At 41.0% G+C, this 13,935-nt stretch overlaps 6 protein-coding genes across 6 annotated transcripts; 3 read left to right on the top strand and 3 right to left on the bottom strand.

Moving 5' to 3' along the window:
- The first annotated feature begins 238 nt into the window (after positions 1 to 238).
- On the top strand, positions 239 to 1,338 carry LOC135331352 (uncharacterized). Its single transcript, XM_064526477.1, has 4 exons — positions 239 to 386; positions 451 to 577; positions 742 to 879; positions 1,184 to 1,338. Exons 1-4 carry the CDS (start codon positions 304 to 306, stop codon positions 1,316 to 1,318), a joined length of 483 nt encoding a protein of 160 aa, XP_064382547.1. The 5' UTR covers positions 239 to 303; the 3' UTR covers positions 1,319 to 1,338.
- A 995-nt stretch (positions 1,339 to 2,333) lies between these two features.
- On the bottom strand, positions 2,334 to 3,990 carry LOC135331350 (cytochrome P450 1A1-like). Its single transcript, XM_064526475.1, has one exon. It carries the CDS (start codon positions 3,914 to 3,916, stop codon positions 2,420 to 2,422), a length of 1,497 nt encoding a protein of 498 aa, XP_064382545.1. The 5' UTR covers positions 3,917 to 3,990; the 3' UTR covers positions 2,334 to 2,419.
- Positions 3,991 to 4,337: 347 nt separating this feature from the next.
- Positions 4,338 to 8,243, top strand: LOC135332005 (uncharacterized). Its single transcript, XM_064527311.1, has one exon. The coding sequence runs from the start codon at positions 4,359 to 4,361 to the stop codon at positions 8,196 to 8,198; it is 3,840 nt and encodes a 1,279-aa protein (XP_064383381.1). The 5' UTR covers positions 4,338 to 4,358; the 3' UTR covers positions 8,199 to 8,243.
- A 136-nt stretch (positions 8,244 to 8,379) lies between these two features.
- On the bottom strand, positions 8,380 to 9,662 carry LOC135332006 (uncharacterized). Its single transcript, XM_064527312.1, has 3 exons — positions 9,362 to 9,662; positions 9,139 to 9,230; positions 8,380 to 9,038 (listed from the first exon to the last, which is right to left on the bottom strand). The coding sequence occupies exons 1-3, from the start codon at positions 9,529 to 9,531 to the stop codon at positions 8,470 to 8,472; spliced, it is 831 nt and encodes a 276-aa protein (XP_064383382.1). The 5' UTR covers positions 9,532 to 9,662; the 3' UTR covers positions 8,380 to 8,469.
- A 67-nt stretch (positions 9,663 to 9,729) lies between these two features.
- On the top strand, positions 9,730 to 12,776 carry LOC135332024 (O-phosphoseryl-tRNA(Sec) selenium transferase-like). The gene is made up of 12 exons (XM_064527330.1): positions 9,730 to 9,881; positions 9,957 to 10,044; positions 10,107 to 10,173; positions 10,233 to 10,351; positions 10,546 to 10,704; positions 11,158 to 11,311; positions 11,590 to 11,692; positions 11,765 to 11,894; positions 11,945 to 12,036; positions 12,107 to 12,200; positions 12,268 to 12,355; positions 12,533 to 12,776. The coding sequence occupies exons 1-12, from the start codon at positions 9,774 to 9,776 to the stop codon at positions 12,756 to 12,758; spliced, it is 1,428 nt and encodes a 475-aa protein (XP_064383400.1). The 5' UTR covers positions 9,730 to 9,773; the 3' UTR covers positions 12,759 to 12,776.
- Positions 12,746 to 13,912, bottom strand: LOC135332025 (leucine-rich repeat protein SHOC-2-like). Its single transcript, XM_064527331.1, has one exon. The coding sequence runs from the start codon at positions 13,864 to 13,866 to the stop codon at positions 12,862 to 12,864; it is 1,005 nt and encodes a 334-aa protein (XP_064383401.1). The 5' UTR covers positions 13,867 to 13,912; the 3' UTR covers positions 12,746 to 12,861.
- Positions 13,913 to 13,935: the final 23 nt, after the last annotated feature.

The following is a 13,935-nucleotide window of genomic DNA, read 5'->3' as shown; positions in this document are numbered from 1 at the left end:
AGTCAATGCTTTATATTACTTGCTCAGACAGTTGTCTACGTGTGTTTTTTCTCTGTGCAGGTAGATCTAGCTATGGCAGTTCTCTGGGTCATGGTTTGTTTCTCTTTGCTGCACGTCGTCTTTACATCAGCTGGTCAGAGAGAAGTGTTCATTAAGCCAATAGTTTGTAAGTGGAGAATAGCTATATAATTTATAGTTAAATAGATTTGCCACTGTTTATGTTTTCACAATTATTTACAGTTGGTATTCATTGGGAGTGCACTGAGTTTTTACTTTCCCTACGACTTCTGTCTCTATGGCAACATGTCCCCAGTCGTGGCGTACTTCCTGCGCTACGTCCCAATCCTTATTGCCATGGCAATGGCACCCCTTCTGTTTATTCTTAGGTAAGTAAGCATCGCGATTATAATTCCAATTCCAATTCCAATTATCCAATTCTGTGTACCACAGGAGGACGAGATATCGTGTGTTGGAGCACTATGGACTGTGGTCTATTATCCTGCTACTGTACACTCCTGTCGTGCACACTTCAGTCTCAGTTCTCAACTGTCCATACGTCGACACTGTCGGGGAGTATGTAAGACTATTAATAGTCAGAGTCTTTGCATCGATTAATAATATCAGTCTGTCACCTATATAGGGTTAACTAAAATGGCCAATTTTGCTGAAATGTAACTCCATGTAGACTCAGACACTGTAGTTGGTTGTGTAATGGCTGTGTTTTTTTCTCCCCGTGTACAGAGATGGTTTGTGGATGGATCAGTCGAGTGTTTTACTGGATGGCATGCTCCACTGGGCATCATGGCCATCATTATGTTGTTGCTATGTTTTGCCCTCATCCCCCTAACAGTAGTCATAGCACTCAACAAGTACCCAAAGGTAACATGCATGCTTCATAACATAATACACTGAGTATATATAGTGAGTGATACACTGGGTTGAATTTAATACCGTATATATAGCGGGTAATTTTCGTTGTTTCGTTGTCCAAATTTCGTATGAACTATATACCCATGCATTTCGTTCTAAATATTCGTACAGTTCAGAATAGTGACGTAGATTCTATTGTGCAGAATAATTTTGCAATTGGATGATGCTCTGCATACGAAAAATACTCCAATGAAAATAACTCGCTATACGAGAACTTTTTTGTGTAGCTGCTTCCTAACTAGCCTCTTTGCAGAGACGTCTCTATTGGCTTAGGAACATTTCTGCTCCATTGAAGGAGAGCTATAAGGATGACCTCAAGTGGTGGTTTAGTGTGGAGTTGGGAAGAAGACTTCTGCTATTGCTATACTCATTGTCCCTCTACCAGTAACCAACGTAAGAGTACTTTAGATCACATTGTTAAACACTTCCATGGCTCTGTGCTACATATATATATTAGGGACATTGTTACCTCGTGGTTTGGTACATTGTGCAGCAACTGTTCATGCTACAACAAAAGCTTATACTTTAAGAGCCTGGTACAAGATAATTATTGTAATATTGGAATTAATTGCTGCGAAACAAGAGCTTAATTGAAGAAATTGTATCTCTTAATTGCAGGCTGTACCTCTCTTGATTGTGTGCATACTGGTAGCAGTGTACGGGCTGTTTCAGCCCTATACAAGTCAATCGCAGTCAATATACTCGAGATATGCGTACTCTCAAACTTTCTCCTGCTACTGATGTTGCAGTCTACCCAGCTCATAAAGGACAATTACGTTGTATTCCCATTGCCTGATGCCATAACTGAGTTTAATCTTACCAGTACTACTGCTTGTCAATTGTACTCCGGGATTTCAACTCTGACTTGGATTTTGTTGCCTTCTACTACCTACCACTTCTCAGTTTGCTGGTTGTGGTCGGGGTGGCACTAATAAACTATTTAAGGTCAATTTCTATTACATGTATATACTACTTCTTTGTGTATGGTGAACTTATGATGATTTTTTCTATACCCTCCACAGAACAAGGATTATGTGGCCCCAAAAATCTGTTGACCTAACAAATCTGGAGCGAATCAACAGCAGTTACATACCACCGAGCACAAATGTCCGTAGCGTGTCAGTGAGGATAGGACACAGACGAGCAACTCACGGAGTGGCTGCCACAAGAAGTCACTTTTTAATACAACAAAAGAACAATAATATAACTCACGAGGAGGAACTTATGTCCCCTGTATTTTCTCCCACTAGCTCAACTGTGTTTTTTAATGCTGAAGATGTACACATTTCTGATTCTTGTGTGTAACATCATAATTACAATTATATGTCATGATAATGAACAAATTATTTAATTACCCTTGAATAAAATAGCCACTATAATATACAAGCAGATATTTGCAAGTATAGTCATCATAATTAAGGTATAATAATAACATATTCAAAAATTAAACTCTGTCTATAATGTCACGACTAGCTATCTGTCAATAGATTCATTGAACTATATCCTCAATCCTCGAGTGAACTACCACTTTGATTGGACCATGTGTTATTCCAAAAGTAATATAGTAATCCTCAGTATCCAGGGGGTGGGCTGGGGACTCCTCAATCGTACACTGCTGTAGAAGGGTTGCAAAAAACAAAAACAACTGAAAACGACCAAGCTCTTCTCCAGCACAGCGCCTCCGACCGAGTCCAAATAAGGTCACTCGACTAGCCAAAGCAGCGTCAAATGATCCATCTTCTTTTAGAAACCGCTCAGGATCAAACTTGTCAGCATTCTTAAAGACATCATCACCTCGATTGATGGAGTAGTAGTTAAAAATAACCGGAGTGTGTTTGGCAAGTGAGTATCCATGAAACTCAGTATCACAAGTAGTTGTATGTGTCAGACTCAGAGCACTCATTGAGTGGTGTCGGTTGATCTCGGACATTACAGCCATAGTGTAAGGCAAATCGTCTTTGTCAGCAAATTCCGGATAACGATTCTTACCCACCACACGATCAAGCTCTTCATGAAGTTTCCTCTGAACATCAGGATAGAGAGCCATCATCATCAAACTGTATTTCAGTGTAACTGCAGTAGTTGCAAATCCAGCACCAAACAAGGAAGACACTTGTTTTCTCACTGTAGGCTCATCAAATTTGAACGAAGTAGTTTCATTGTCTGTCGTTTTTTCACATACTCGGTTGAAGATGTCAATCATAGAATTACCAGTACCCTCTTCGCTTTGAATCTGAAAAATTTTGTCAGAATAATCCGCCAACTCTTTAGAAAACGCTTCAAACTTTTTCAGCTTTGTTTTCAAAAGGACTTTTGCCCAAGGCAAGTAGTCACAGATCACTCCAAAAATGATAAAGTTTCCAAACTGCTTTCCTAGCTCAAGAATAGCAGTGACATCCTTGTCATTCGCATCAAATTGCTTATGAAAGCAAACATAGCCTATAATAGTACATGTCACACGGAAAAGAAGAGGTTCTGGATTGAAAGGTTGGCCGTTAAAGTTTTTGACTTCTCGCATAAACATCGTAGCAGCATTCTGTGCAATACCCTGAAACTCCGTTTGCTGCGATTTAAAGAATTCGTTCAGCGACTTCATTGTATTCTTTCTGCACGCACGGTATTTGGGAGTAAAATCATAGAACGCAAACGTGTCGTTTTTAGCATACGAGTAAAAATCGGGTCTTCCAGCGAAGGTAGTTCCACGATCCAAGAGAGCCTCTCGAATAGCTTTCTCTCCACTGATCACAACAACTTTTCGACTACCTATTTTCAGCTGAAATATTTCTCCATATTTTTTGGACAGATTACTGAATGTAAGATTCCTCTTTTGCCCCAGAAAGGGCAGGTAGCCCAATACTGGTAGGCCCCAAGGACCTGGAGGTTCATTTCTGGAGCTCCACTTTGTCTTTATCAGGACAGCAGCAATCAGTCCAACAAGAATTGTAAAGATCCATGACCAAGCATCGGCTAGCTCCTCCATAACCATAACAGATAACTTAGACTAACTGCAACATGCAGTAGAAACGTGTCTCTGGCTGGCCGGGTACACTGTACTACTATATATACTGATGACACACCCTAAATTATAGATCTAATACTCTGGATCTAATATGGTGTGATCACAACCAGAGTCCGATCTACATGGAGGTACGGGCAATAATTATCCGCCCACGCACCGCCCACGTCGTATGTTTTGCTAAGATTACTTGAGCTGCTGCACCGCGCCTGTCGGACCTCCTTAGTCGGGCGCCGCCGCCCTCTACCGTTGCCCGGAAGGAGGGCGGCGGCGCTCGACTAGGACCTCCTCTGGATCACAACAGTGCATGAATGGGGGTGGGGCTCATACAGGCAAGCTATTATAACAGTAAGTCAATGCTTAGCTCAGACAGTTGTCTACTGTGTTTTTCTCTGTGCAGGTAGATCTAGCTATGGCAGTTCTCTGGGTCATGGTTTGTTTCTCTTTGCTGCACGTCGTCTTTACATCAGCTGGTCAGAGAGAAGTGTTCATTAAGCCAATAGTTCCAGCTACTTGCAACTCAAGCTCATCATGCCTCACTTTTGCTGAGATTGTTGAGAACAAAACACTCGCAAGTAATGTGTTCACATCCAATACAACGTTAGTGTTTCTACCAGGCGACCATGAAATCGATTTAGGACAAAAGCTTTTTCTCAGAGTTGAAAATCTCAGCGACCTCATTTTTGAAGGCAGGGGAGACTTTGAAGCTGGTTTTCAAGGGCATTTGGTACCCAAAACAAGAATCAATTGTTTGTCACCGTTTGGACTTGCTTTTCTGAATATCTCCGGACTATCGTTTATTAATCTCACGGTTAGTGGTTGTGGAGTAACTATTTCACAAGACCTTAAGGATCAAGCATTCTCAATACAAACACAAGGTGTCCATGAAATTGGCTCTCAACAAAAAGCTGCAATATTTCTGATCAACATTTTCGATTTTAGAACTGATTTTTTCTCAGTTGAAAACAGTGTGGGATATGGTCTTTTGGCAGTGAACACACTTGGTGAAACTATTGTACAAAACTCCGTATTCTTTAGCAACAACAATTATACACAGTTCGAGGATGGCTGCTTCTTCCCTGAAGACATTCCAGAAGATATCATAGCATGTAATGGTGGAAATGCATTATTCGTTTACGAAGACGCACCATCTTGCCCGGAATTGCCTCTGCAATTCTCTTTGACCATTTGCAATACTCTCTTCGCCCTTGGAACAAACATTAATGGTGGAACTTTGCCTGATTTGACGTTGAGTAGAGGAACTGGTTTGGGTGTGATTTTAAGTCAGAGTTCGTACGGTGTCACTGTTAAGTTACAGAGTGTGATTAGTTTTGGTAACGGAGCACTTGTTGGAGCAAATCTTTACTTTGCCTTCTATGAAACAGTTGAGAATTCTACCATTTTCATTCAAGACATGCTCAGTTCCACTGGCAACAACTACCTCCTGCGTGTGGACAACTTTTTGCAGATAAGTGCTGGTAATTCTGCTGGTTTATTCTTTGACTATGGTATCACAATCCCTCCTAACTCACCTTCTCCTGTCTGTCTTCCCAGTTTCACAGAGGAGCAGAGAAATGTGCTCGAACTTTATAACTGTACTTTTCATAACAACACAGCCATTACTGGCGGTGGTATGTACATCCAGGTAGCACCTGTATTGCAAACAAGTTTGGCTCTTGCAACAGTGAGGATAGTTATCAGTAATACTACATTTTCTGCGAATTCTGGATTAACAGGTGGTGCTCTGTTTGCTATTGAGATTTCATCAATCGGAGTTCAACAACAGAGTGAGATTGTTTTGAATAACGTAACTTTTATTGGAAACGGCTTTATCACCTCAGCCAACGATGTAACAAGTTCAATTCAACTTGATGGGTTGACGTTTAGTGCTATTACAGCATCGATTCTTTCAAACATGACATTGATCAATTGCAAGTTTCTTTACAATCAAGGATCAGCCATTGATGCTTATGACAGTTACTTGTATTTTTCTGGGAATATCACATTCGATTCAAACTCAGCAGTTGACGGAGGTGGATTGCGATTAGAAGATTCTTTCATTTACCTCGATCAAAATACACGAGTGAATTTCATTAACAACACTGCTATAGGTTTGGGTGGTGCAGTTAAAGTAGTTACTCGTGAAGATATTACTCTACCGTGCTTCTTTCAACCCATGAACTCTGTCAATGTTACAAACTCAAATATCAGATTGTATTTTGAAGGAAACTTTGCTAACGAGGCTGGAAGTGTACTATATGGTGGCTCAATTGACGAATGTATCATTGTTTCCAGAACACGACAAAACTCCACTTTTATCTTAGATACTATTGTTGAGATTGGACCTCACAGTAACAAGACCTCGCTAATTTCATCTCCTCCCACATCTTTGTGCGTTTGCGATAATGGTTCTATCTTTTGCGGTAACGATGCCTTTACAAGGGTGGACATTTTCCCTGGTGACACGTTCATTATATCCGTAATAGCCAAGGGGCAAAGAGACGGTATTGCACCTGCAACCATCTATACTCGCAGTGCGTTACAACTATCTCCTGAAGATGAAATTCACCGTGTTGGAAAAGAATGCACAGATCTGATGTTTTCCTCTGTTACAAGAACAGGCACTATTCTGCTCAGTACTGGCAAGTACATTGCTATCTCAAGTGTTTTAATCGATGTCAATGCTCTGGATTGTCCTCTTGGTTTTGAACTAGTCAATAATGACTGTGTGTGTGATGCAACACCTCAGATTCTTTCGTACAGCCTTGAGTGTAACCTTAACGACCAAACTGTGCATAGAGATGGTGGTACATGGATTAATGCATCGTTTGTTGATCTAGAATCCATGCCAGTTGCGAGTGGAGTAATAATTCATTTTTATTGTCCATTTAGGCAATGTTTATCTGAAGGCTCTGAAGTCAACCTCGATGATCCTGATAGTCAGTGTGCTTTTAATCGTACAGGAATTCTATGTGGTGCTTGCAAACCAGGCCTTAGTCTAACACTCACTTCCCCAAGGTGCCTTAAGTGTACAAACAACACAGTTGCCTTGGTATTGGTGTACTTAATAGCTGGTATTCTTTTAGTTGCAATTCTCTTTGCATTTAAGCTACATATTTCCGAAGGCACTCTAGGAGGTGTTATCTTTTACGCTAATATGGTCCGAACCAACATGTCTATCTTGTATCCTCAAAGTGCTTCAAACACTCTCACTGTTTTTATATCTTGGTTGAACCTAGATATCGGAATAGACGCTTGTTTCTATGATGGTATGGATGCCTATGCAAAAACTTGGCTTTCTTATGGTTTTCCGTTGTACCTTTGGCTAATTGTTGCAGCTATCTACATAGCTAGCCGTTGGTCTCTGAGGATTTCAAAGCTGTGTGGTTCAACTACAGTGTCTGTACTTGCCTCATTGTTTCTAATGTCTTACAACAAGCTGCTTATAGATGTCTACATGTCTCTAGCATGGACTGTAATCGTTTTCCCAGACAATGATTTCAATGCAGTTTGGAGTTTAGATGGAAATATTCACTACCTTCACGGACGACATATTCCCTTGTTTATATTTGGAAACATTGTCTTAATATTTTTTCTCATTCCCTACGTCCTGTTGTTGGTGCTTATTCCCCTACCTTGCATTCAAGCTCACACAAACAAACGTTTTCTTTCTTGGGTGAACAAACTGAAGCCTTTTTTCGATTCTCACTACAGTCCATACAAGAATCGCTATAGAAACTGGATTGGGGTACTGCTACTGGTTAGAATTGTTTTCACACTCATCGTCTCGATTAACATTTTCAACGATACGTCAGTTACATTATTGGTTCTCTCCATTCTATCGTCACTACTGTTGGCTATCGCTTGGATAAGTGGGGGTGTGTACAAAAATTGGCTGCTGAATGTTTTGGAGGGTACATTCTATCTGAATCTAAGCCTTTTGTCTGCATCTGTCTTCTATGTGCTCAAAACGAATGGAAATTTGGATGGTGCTATTTACACGTCAATATCTATTGCATTGATTGAGTTTATTGCAATTCTTTCGTACCATGTCTGGAAAACACTATCTAAGCTCAGGAAAGTAAAGCTGCTGATGAAAAGTATGCAATCTAGAAGAAGAAAAGAAGTCGTCGAAATACAACATAGCACAAAACTAGCAGACTTAGAAGGATCGTCAATGGAAACTATTTGCTCGCCGTCAATGACATATACATATACAGATCTGAGAGAGCCATTACTAGATGATTCATAATTAATTTTGTGCAAATAATTCTAATTATGTGATGATAATAATTTTTATGGGTGTTAATTTGATTATCGCACGAATGGGGTGAGGCTGTCTAAAAGCTGCTCACTCTAAGGCTATATAGGTGGTATATTACATTAACTCTAAGAATGAAACTACAGTGGCTAATTCTTGCTGGTTAATTGACCTGACATGGTGGATGCAATACAATAATTATAAAAACATGCATGCACGGGAGAGAAATACAGATAAACTGATGTATATACAATAGAAAGTTTCAATCTACAACAATAACATCAGGTGAGCTGCAACAGCTAGACTTTGGGGGGCTAGGAGGACACGGAGAACCAATTGGGGACAGTCTAATACGAAACAGGGGTATAGAAAATTTCTTCAGGCTAATTTTTGGTCTTGGCCTGGGTGAGTCAACGACACAAGGGGAAGAGGATTGTTGTCTTCTCTTTACTTTAGGAACGATGGACTTGCGCTTTTTATGATTCTTTTTGTGACTCTTTACATAATGTGAACTTTCACTGTCACTAAAACTATCAACTCCAAAAATCCTTGAGTTGGCAATCTTCTTGGCAGTTCGTCCCATAACAGATGGACAATACACTCGATGTCTGTGTCTCGGTTCTTTAACTGGGTCAGTGAAAACAGTGGAACTTCTAATTTGTGGCATGGACAATTGCACATCGTCATTTTTACTGCGTAGAGGCACCTCGGCTAGTTTTCGCCGTGTTGCAATCTCCTCCAAGTTATTTGTTTTAGAGTTAGCGAGTAATGATGGGAGGGTGCTCCAGTTCAGTAAAATATCAGATGGGATCTTTGAAGATACATGTTTTGCTGCAAAAATAAATACAACAGTCATAATACCATGATAAAAAGTCAAAACCTAAACATTCATCAACCTTTGGACACGTAAACAACATAGTCAAGAAGTTACCATATCTATTGAGGTTACAGTATGGATGGTCATGGACATAGGAGAGTGGGTTGGCCAGCTCACGAGAAGTAGGCTTCACAACACTAAGCAATCTGAAGAAAGAAACCTAAAATTAGTACTTTACACTTTACCATGATTGTGTTAAATGTACAATACACAGAGTAAACTTGGTTTGTACCACCACAACAATGAACCTCTTAACCCAAAGACATTGTGCGTTCACCTTTGGTCAGTTGGTGTAAAGGCGAGTAGTGCCCCTCTGTACTCCAGTCCAGCTGGGTCAGTGTAACACACCACCAGTCCTTCCTCAAATACACTCTCCACACACACTCTGATTTCAGGTACCTCAGGCATGTCAGGACTTATAGGAATGTTTGCTTTAGAGCAGCTCATGGTTGCAGCCTCCAGATCCTCGTGAAACCCAAGGGTCTCTTTCTTGACACAAGAAGTCAGTTTTATAGAAGACTAAAGCTCTTCATAGTTAAAGTTATAGCTAATTATAAATTGTTATGTTTGTTGACAACAACTCCACGTGATAAACCTTCTTTATCTATGAACTCTGAACCTTTTAAAGGGAAAGGTCGTCGGAAGAACTAACTGTTTTAGACCTCCGAAATAAGAAGGAAAGATAAGAAATGAATACTCAGTCCCTTGAAGCTGCTACTGCTCTGGTACCTTATGTCAAGCAGGGGAGAGAAGCAAGGAGAACTCATGAGAAACACATTCAGATATTACTGGAACAGGTAAAGTCTTTGCTCATTCAATCCTGGCCTTTGACATACAGTGAATTTTAATTTTAATAATTTATACAACATCAGAAAAAGCTTCCTGAGGAAGGCTGGGATGATGCGAGAATACAGTTGCTCCTGCAAGAGCTTTCCCTAATGGACAGCAATAATTTCCCAGGTACGTCAGTTGAGGCCCAGGTACTGAGCATGAGAGGGAACTGTGCGTAACTCCCTCTGCAGATAATGTCGGAGTTGGGGAAAGGGAAGCACGGATCTACTCCAACCTAGTGGCTCAGAGGCATTTCAGGTAACTCCATTTAGAGTCTGTGGCATAATGTGGGATGCTTATAATTATTTCTGTATCAGGTTGGGGCATGGTATTGGTCGCTCTGGAGACGTAGCAGCTGTCCAACCCAAGGCTGCAGGGTCCTCTCTCATCATGCAGCTCACCAACTGTCTCCTCTTGGATATTATCAGAGCCAGAGGTAAGTCTCTTCTCTCCTAGATAGGCAGTTAAAGAGATTGAAATCCGTTATCACAGAGCTTTTCAATTTAAAAGCAGTCAGTTTTTCCATTTATAAGCTCCTCTTTCATAACAATCTATGTGATCAATGTATCAGTTGGAAAACCGGTCATTATTTGCACATGACTGATCAATAACTGCTATACTTTTCCCCAGGAGTCCACTCGGCCAGGAAGTGTGTGCTGATTCCAGTAGCCACGGGGATGGCTTTGCTGATGGTTCTACTCACGCTCAAGCAGAGGAGACCTCAGGCAAAATATGTGGTATGGCCGAGGATAGACCAGAAGAGCTGCTTCAAGTCTATCATCTCTGCAGGTGAATCAGTAACTCTAAAACTGTACGCTGTTACAGCAGTGGTTGTATACTGCGTCGATAAATGAACTTTTCCATATCCACTCTACCCTTAGCTACAGTTACTCCTATATCTTAAGAGTACTTAACTTAGATCTTAGAAGGCTTGTCGGTAGTGAAGTGCAGGCTGAGGGGGTCCTCCAGAAATGGTAGAGAGTGGCAGGAAAGGGAGATAATGTTATTCATTGCCTACATGTACATAGTTCATAGAACCACTATGTAATTGTACCATGTCAGGCTATAAAACAGATGCTTCTACCTCACTTCCAACACAGTGACTTGACTTTGTTAACATCAATAAAAATTTTTGAATGGTCTGGTGATTGCCAATGGGTGACGTGAGTACCCGTTGGTGAGAAGACCTGAATAAAAGCAAAGCAAAATCCATGTCGTGTTGTATTAGACACTGTATTGCAGGGCTGGAGCCAGTAGTGATTGAGAATTTGTTGAATGGTGACCAACTGCAGACCAATGTGGCTGGTATTGAGTCTTCTATTGAAGAGCTGAGGCCTGAGAACATTGTCTGTGTCCTTACCACTACCAGCTGCTTCGCACCCAGAGCTATAGACAAGTACGTACAGTGAGTGTGGTATGCCTATGTAGTGTTTGACAAGGCTCAGTTTGGACCCTTTGTGGTGCAAGCATACACATAGTGCATGGTCAAACAGTCACTTGGTTCTCCACGTAGCAAGTTTCCTTTATTATGGGCTTTTCAGAAATGGACCCGTTTTTGATAGCTAATTTTGAGTGCTCACAACTTCAATTTTTTATCCATAATTTGGTTGTACGTACCTTCAAACCATAATTATATCTCCTATTTACTCTTGACCTCCTATATATCTATTGCAGGCTTGAAGAAGTGAGTGTTCTGTGTCAGCGTTACGACATCCCTCACCTCGTGAACAATGCGTACGGTGTGCAGTCTAGCAAGTGTATGCACGTTATTCAAGAGGTCAGAGTGCATGGCGCTACAATCATTCAAATGACTCCTTATTGTTTAAACCTGTGTGTGTGTGTGTTACAGGCTCACAGGCTGGGTAGGGTGGACGCATTCGTACAGAGTACGGACAAGAATTTCATGGTACCGGTTGGCGGTGCTGTAGTGGCAAGCTCCAGTGAAGAATTTATCAACAGCGTCTCACAAATGTATCCAGGTCAGTGAGAAAAATTATTTGTAACTCAAACTATTGAATTGTTTTCACAGGAAGAGCTTCAGGCACTCCCTCACTAGATATTTTCATTACTCTACTGTCAATGGGCAAGAAAGAGTACCAGCGTTTGTGTACACAGAGAAAGGTCTGGCACTAGCTGTTAACAGTTGTCTGGTATACTGTGTGCATGGGTCTGACAAACTGTTGTTTTCTAGGACAATTTTAAGATCTTGAAAGACCAGCTGGAGCAAGTTGCCACCAAGCACGGGGAGAAAGTACTCAGCATTCCTCAGAATCCGATATCAATTGGTAAGCCAACCCACTAGTCCTTTGTGAGAATGGGATCGCTTAAAATGCTTCTTTTCAACTTGTATAGCTGTCAGCTTGTCTAACCTTCCCACTGGTAAACTGAATGTAACTGAGTTTGGATCAATGCTCTTTGTAAAGAATGTCTCTGGAACAAGGTACATGTACATTCATGTATGTTTTCCCAATTACACATGTAGCTGCACTTCTCCTTTTAGTATACTACAACCTATACTTTATGTGCTGTTAGTGTATGCACTGTATTATTGTGCATGTGTTTACCATTGATTTATTTTCTGTACATAATTATGATTGCTATTTTTTTACTTTTCTAGAGTTGTTGGCTCGGGAGCAGAGAAAACGATTGGCCCTCACACGTTCACCAACTGGGGGTCTCACTGTAATGACTACCCCTGTGCCTATTTCACTGCAGCTGCTGCCATCGGAATGACCAGAACAGAAATGGACACTTTTATCAAAAGACTAGACCAAGTGTTTATCAAGTTTAGCAAGAGACAAACTGCTAGTAGTCCAGAAATGCCCATTAGTACTGAAAATTGAATAATGATAAACTTGGCAACATACATGAATAGGATATATTATGATAATACATACAGCATAAATTATAAAATGAGAACGAGAGTATACATGTATATAAAGATAGCTAATCATCAATGTCCTCAAAAGGAGTGTCCTCTCCTGAATCAGAATGTTCAGGCTCAAAATAGTGATAGTTGCTTCTCATGAATGCCTTGAGGTGCTCCACACCAGCCCTGCAGGCAGACAGAGGGGGAAACTTGAGGTTGTTCCCAGACACAGTAAACGACTTGAGGCTCTTCAGATCCACAAATGATAATGGGAGACAATCGAGTTTATTATTGGCTAGCTGAAGTTGACTTAGAGAGGAGAGACCATCCAACTTATCCGGTAACATCTTGAGTTGGTTTTGGCTCAGATAAAGTTCTTGTAGATTGGATAAATCGTTTATTGAATCTGGTAGGTACTCCATCTTGTTGGAGCTGGCATGCAGTAGTTGGAGATTGGTGAGTTGTGATACTTCACTTGGTAATGTTGTTAACTCATTATGTTCGACGTTGAGGTACACAAGAGATTGTAATCCACACACGCCGATGGATAATTCCTTCAGGTAGTTATTCTGTAAGTAGAGAGCCTTGAGACGCTTTAGTGAAGAGAAGGCATTTGGGACAGACAATATTCCATTATTGCTCAGATACAGTTCTTGAAGGTTCACTAGGTCACAGACAACAGTCGGTACAGATACAAAACAGTTGTGCGATAGATCCAGAGTACTGAGAGAAGTCGGTAGCATTGTAGCCGACAATGAAAAGCTGAGAGGTAGGTCCGATAGAGAATGTTGCTTGAGAATGAGTTGCTGGATTGGGCAGTCAGAGGAAGCAGCTATGGCAGACGCTACAAAACAGTCGGGTAGGAGAAACCAAGGCATTCCCCTACGCTCCAATACGACTGATGCAGTACCATGATGGACAGAAGCCGTGCATTGCATAATAACCACCTTAAAGAAGCTGGGATCTACAAAAGAGTCTGAGTGTGTGTCTGATTGCTCTAGATTCATCACAAATTGTCTTGGTGGGATGTGGAGCATTGGAGGTCCATTCATGGGAGCAGGATTAGGGTTCTGAGCAGCCATACTTTATAGGGTCTTCAGTTTAGTATAGATTTGCTGACGCTAGCACATTTAGAGATGGGCGGTGCCTCA

This window comes from Halichondria panicea, chromosome 2, assembly GCF_963675165.1.
Source record: "Halichondria panicea chromosome 2, odHalPani1.1, whole genome shotgun sequence".
NCBI classification, from domain to species: Eukaryota; Metazoa; Porifera; class Demospongiae; order Suberitida; family Halichondriidae; genus Halichondria; species Halichondria panicea.
Note: the sequence above shows the minus strand (reverse complement) of the source record. Positions and strands in the feature narration are given on the sequence as shown.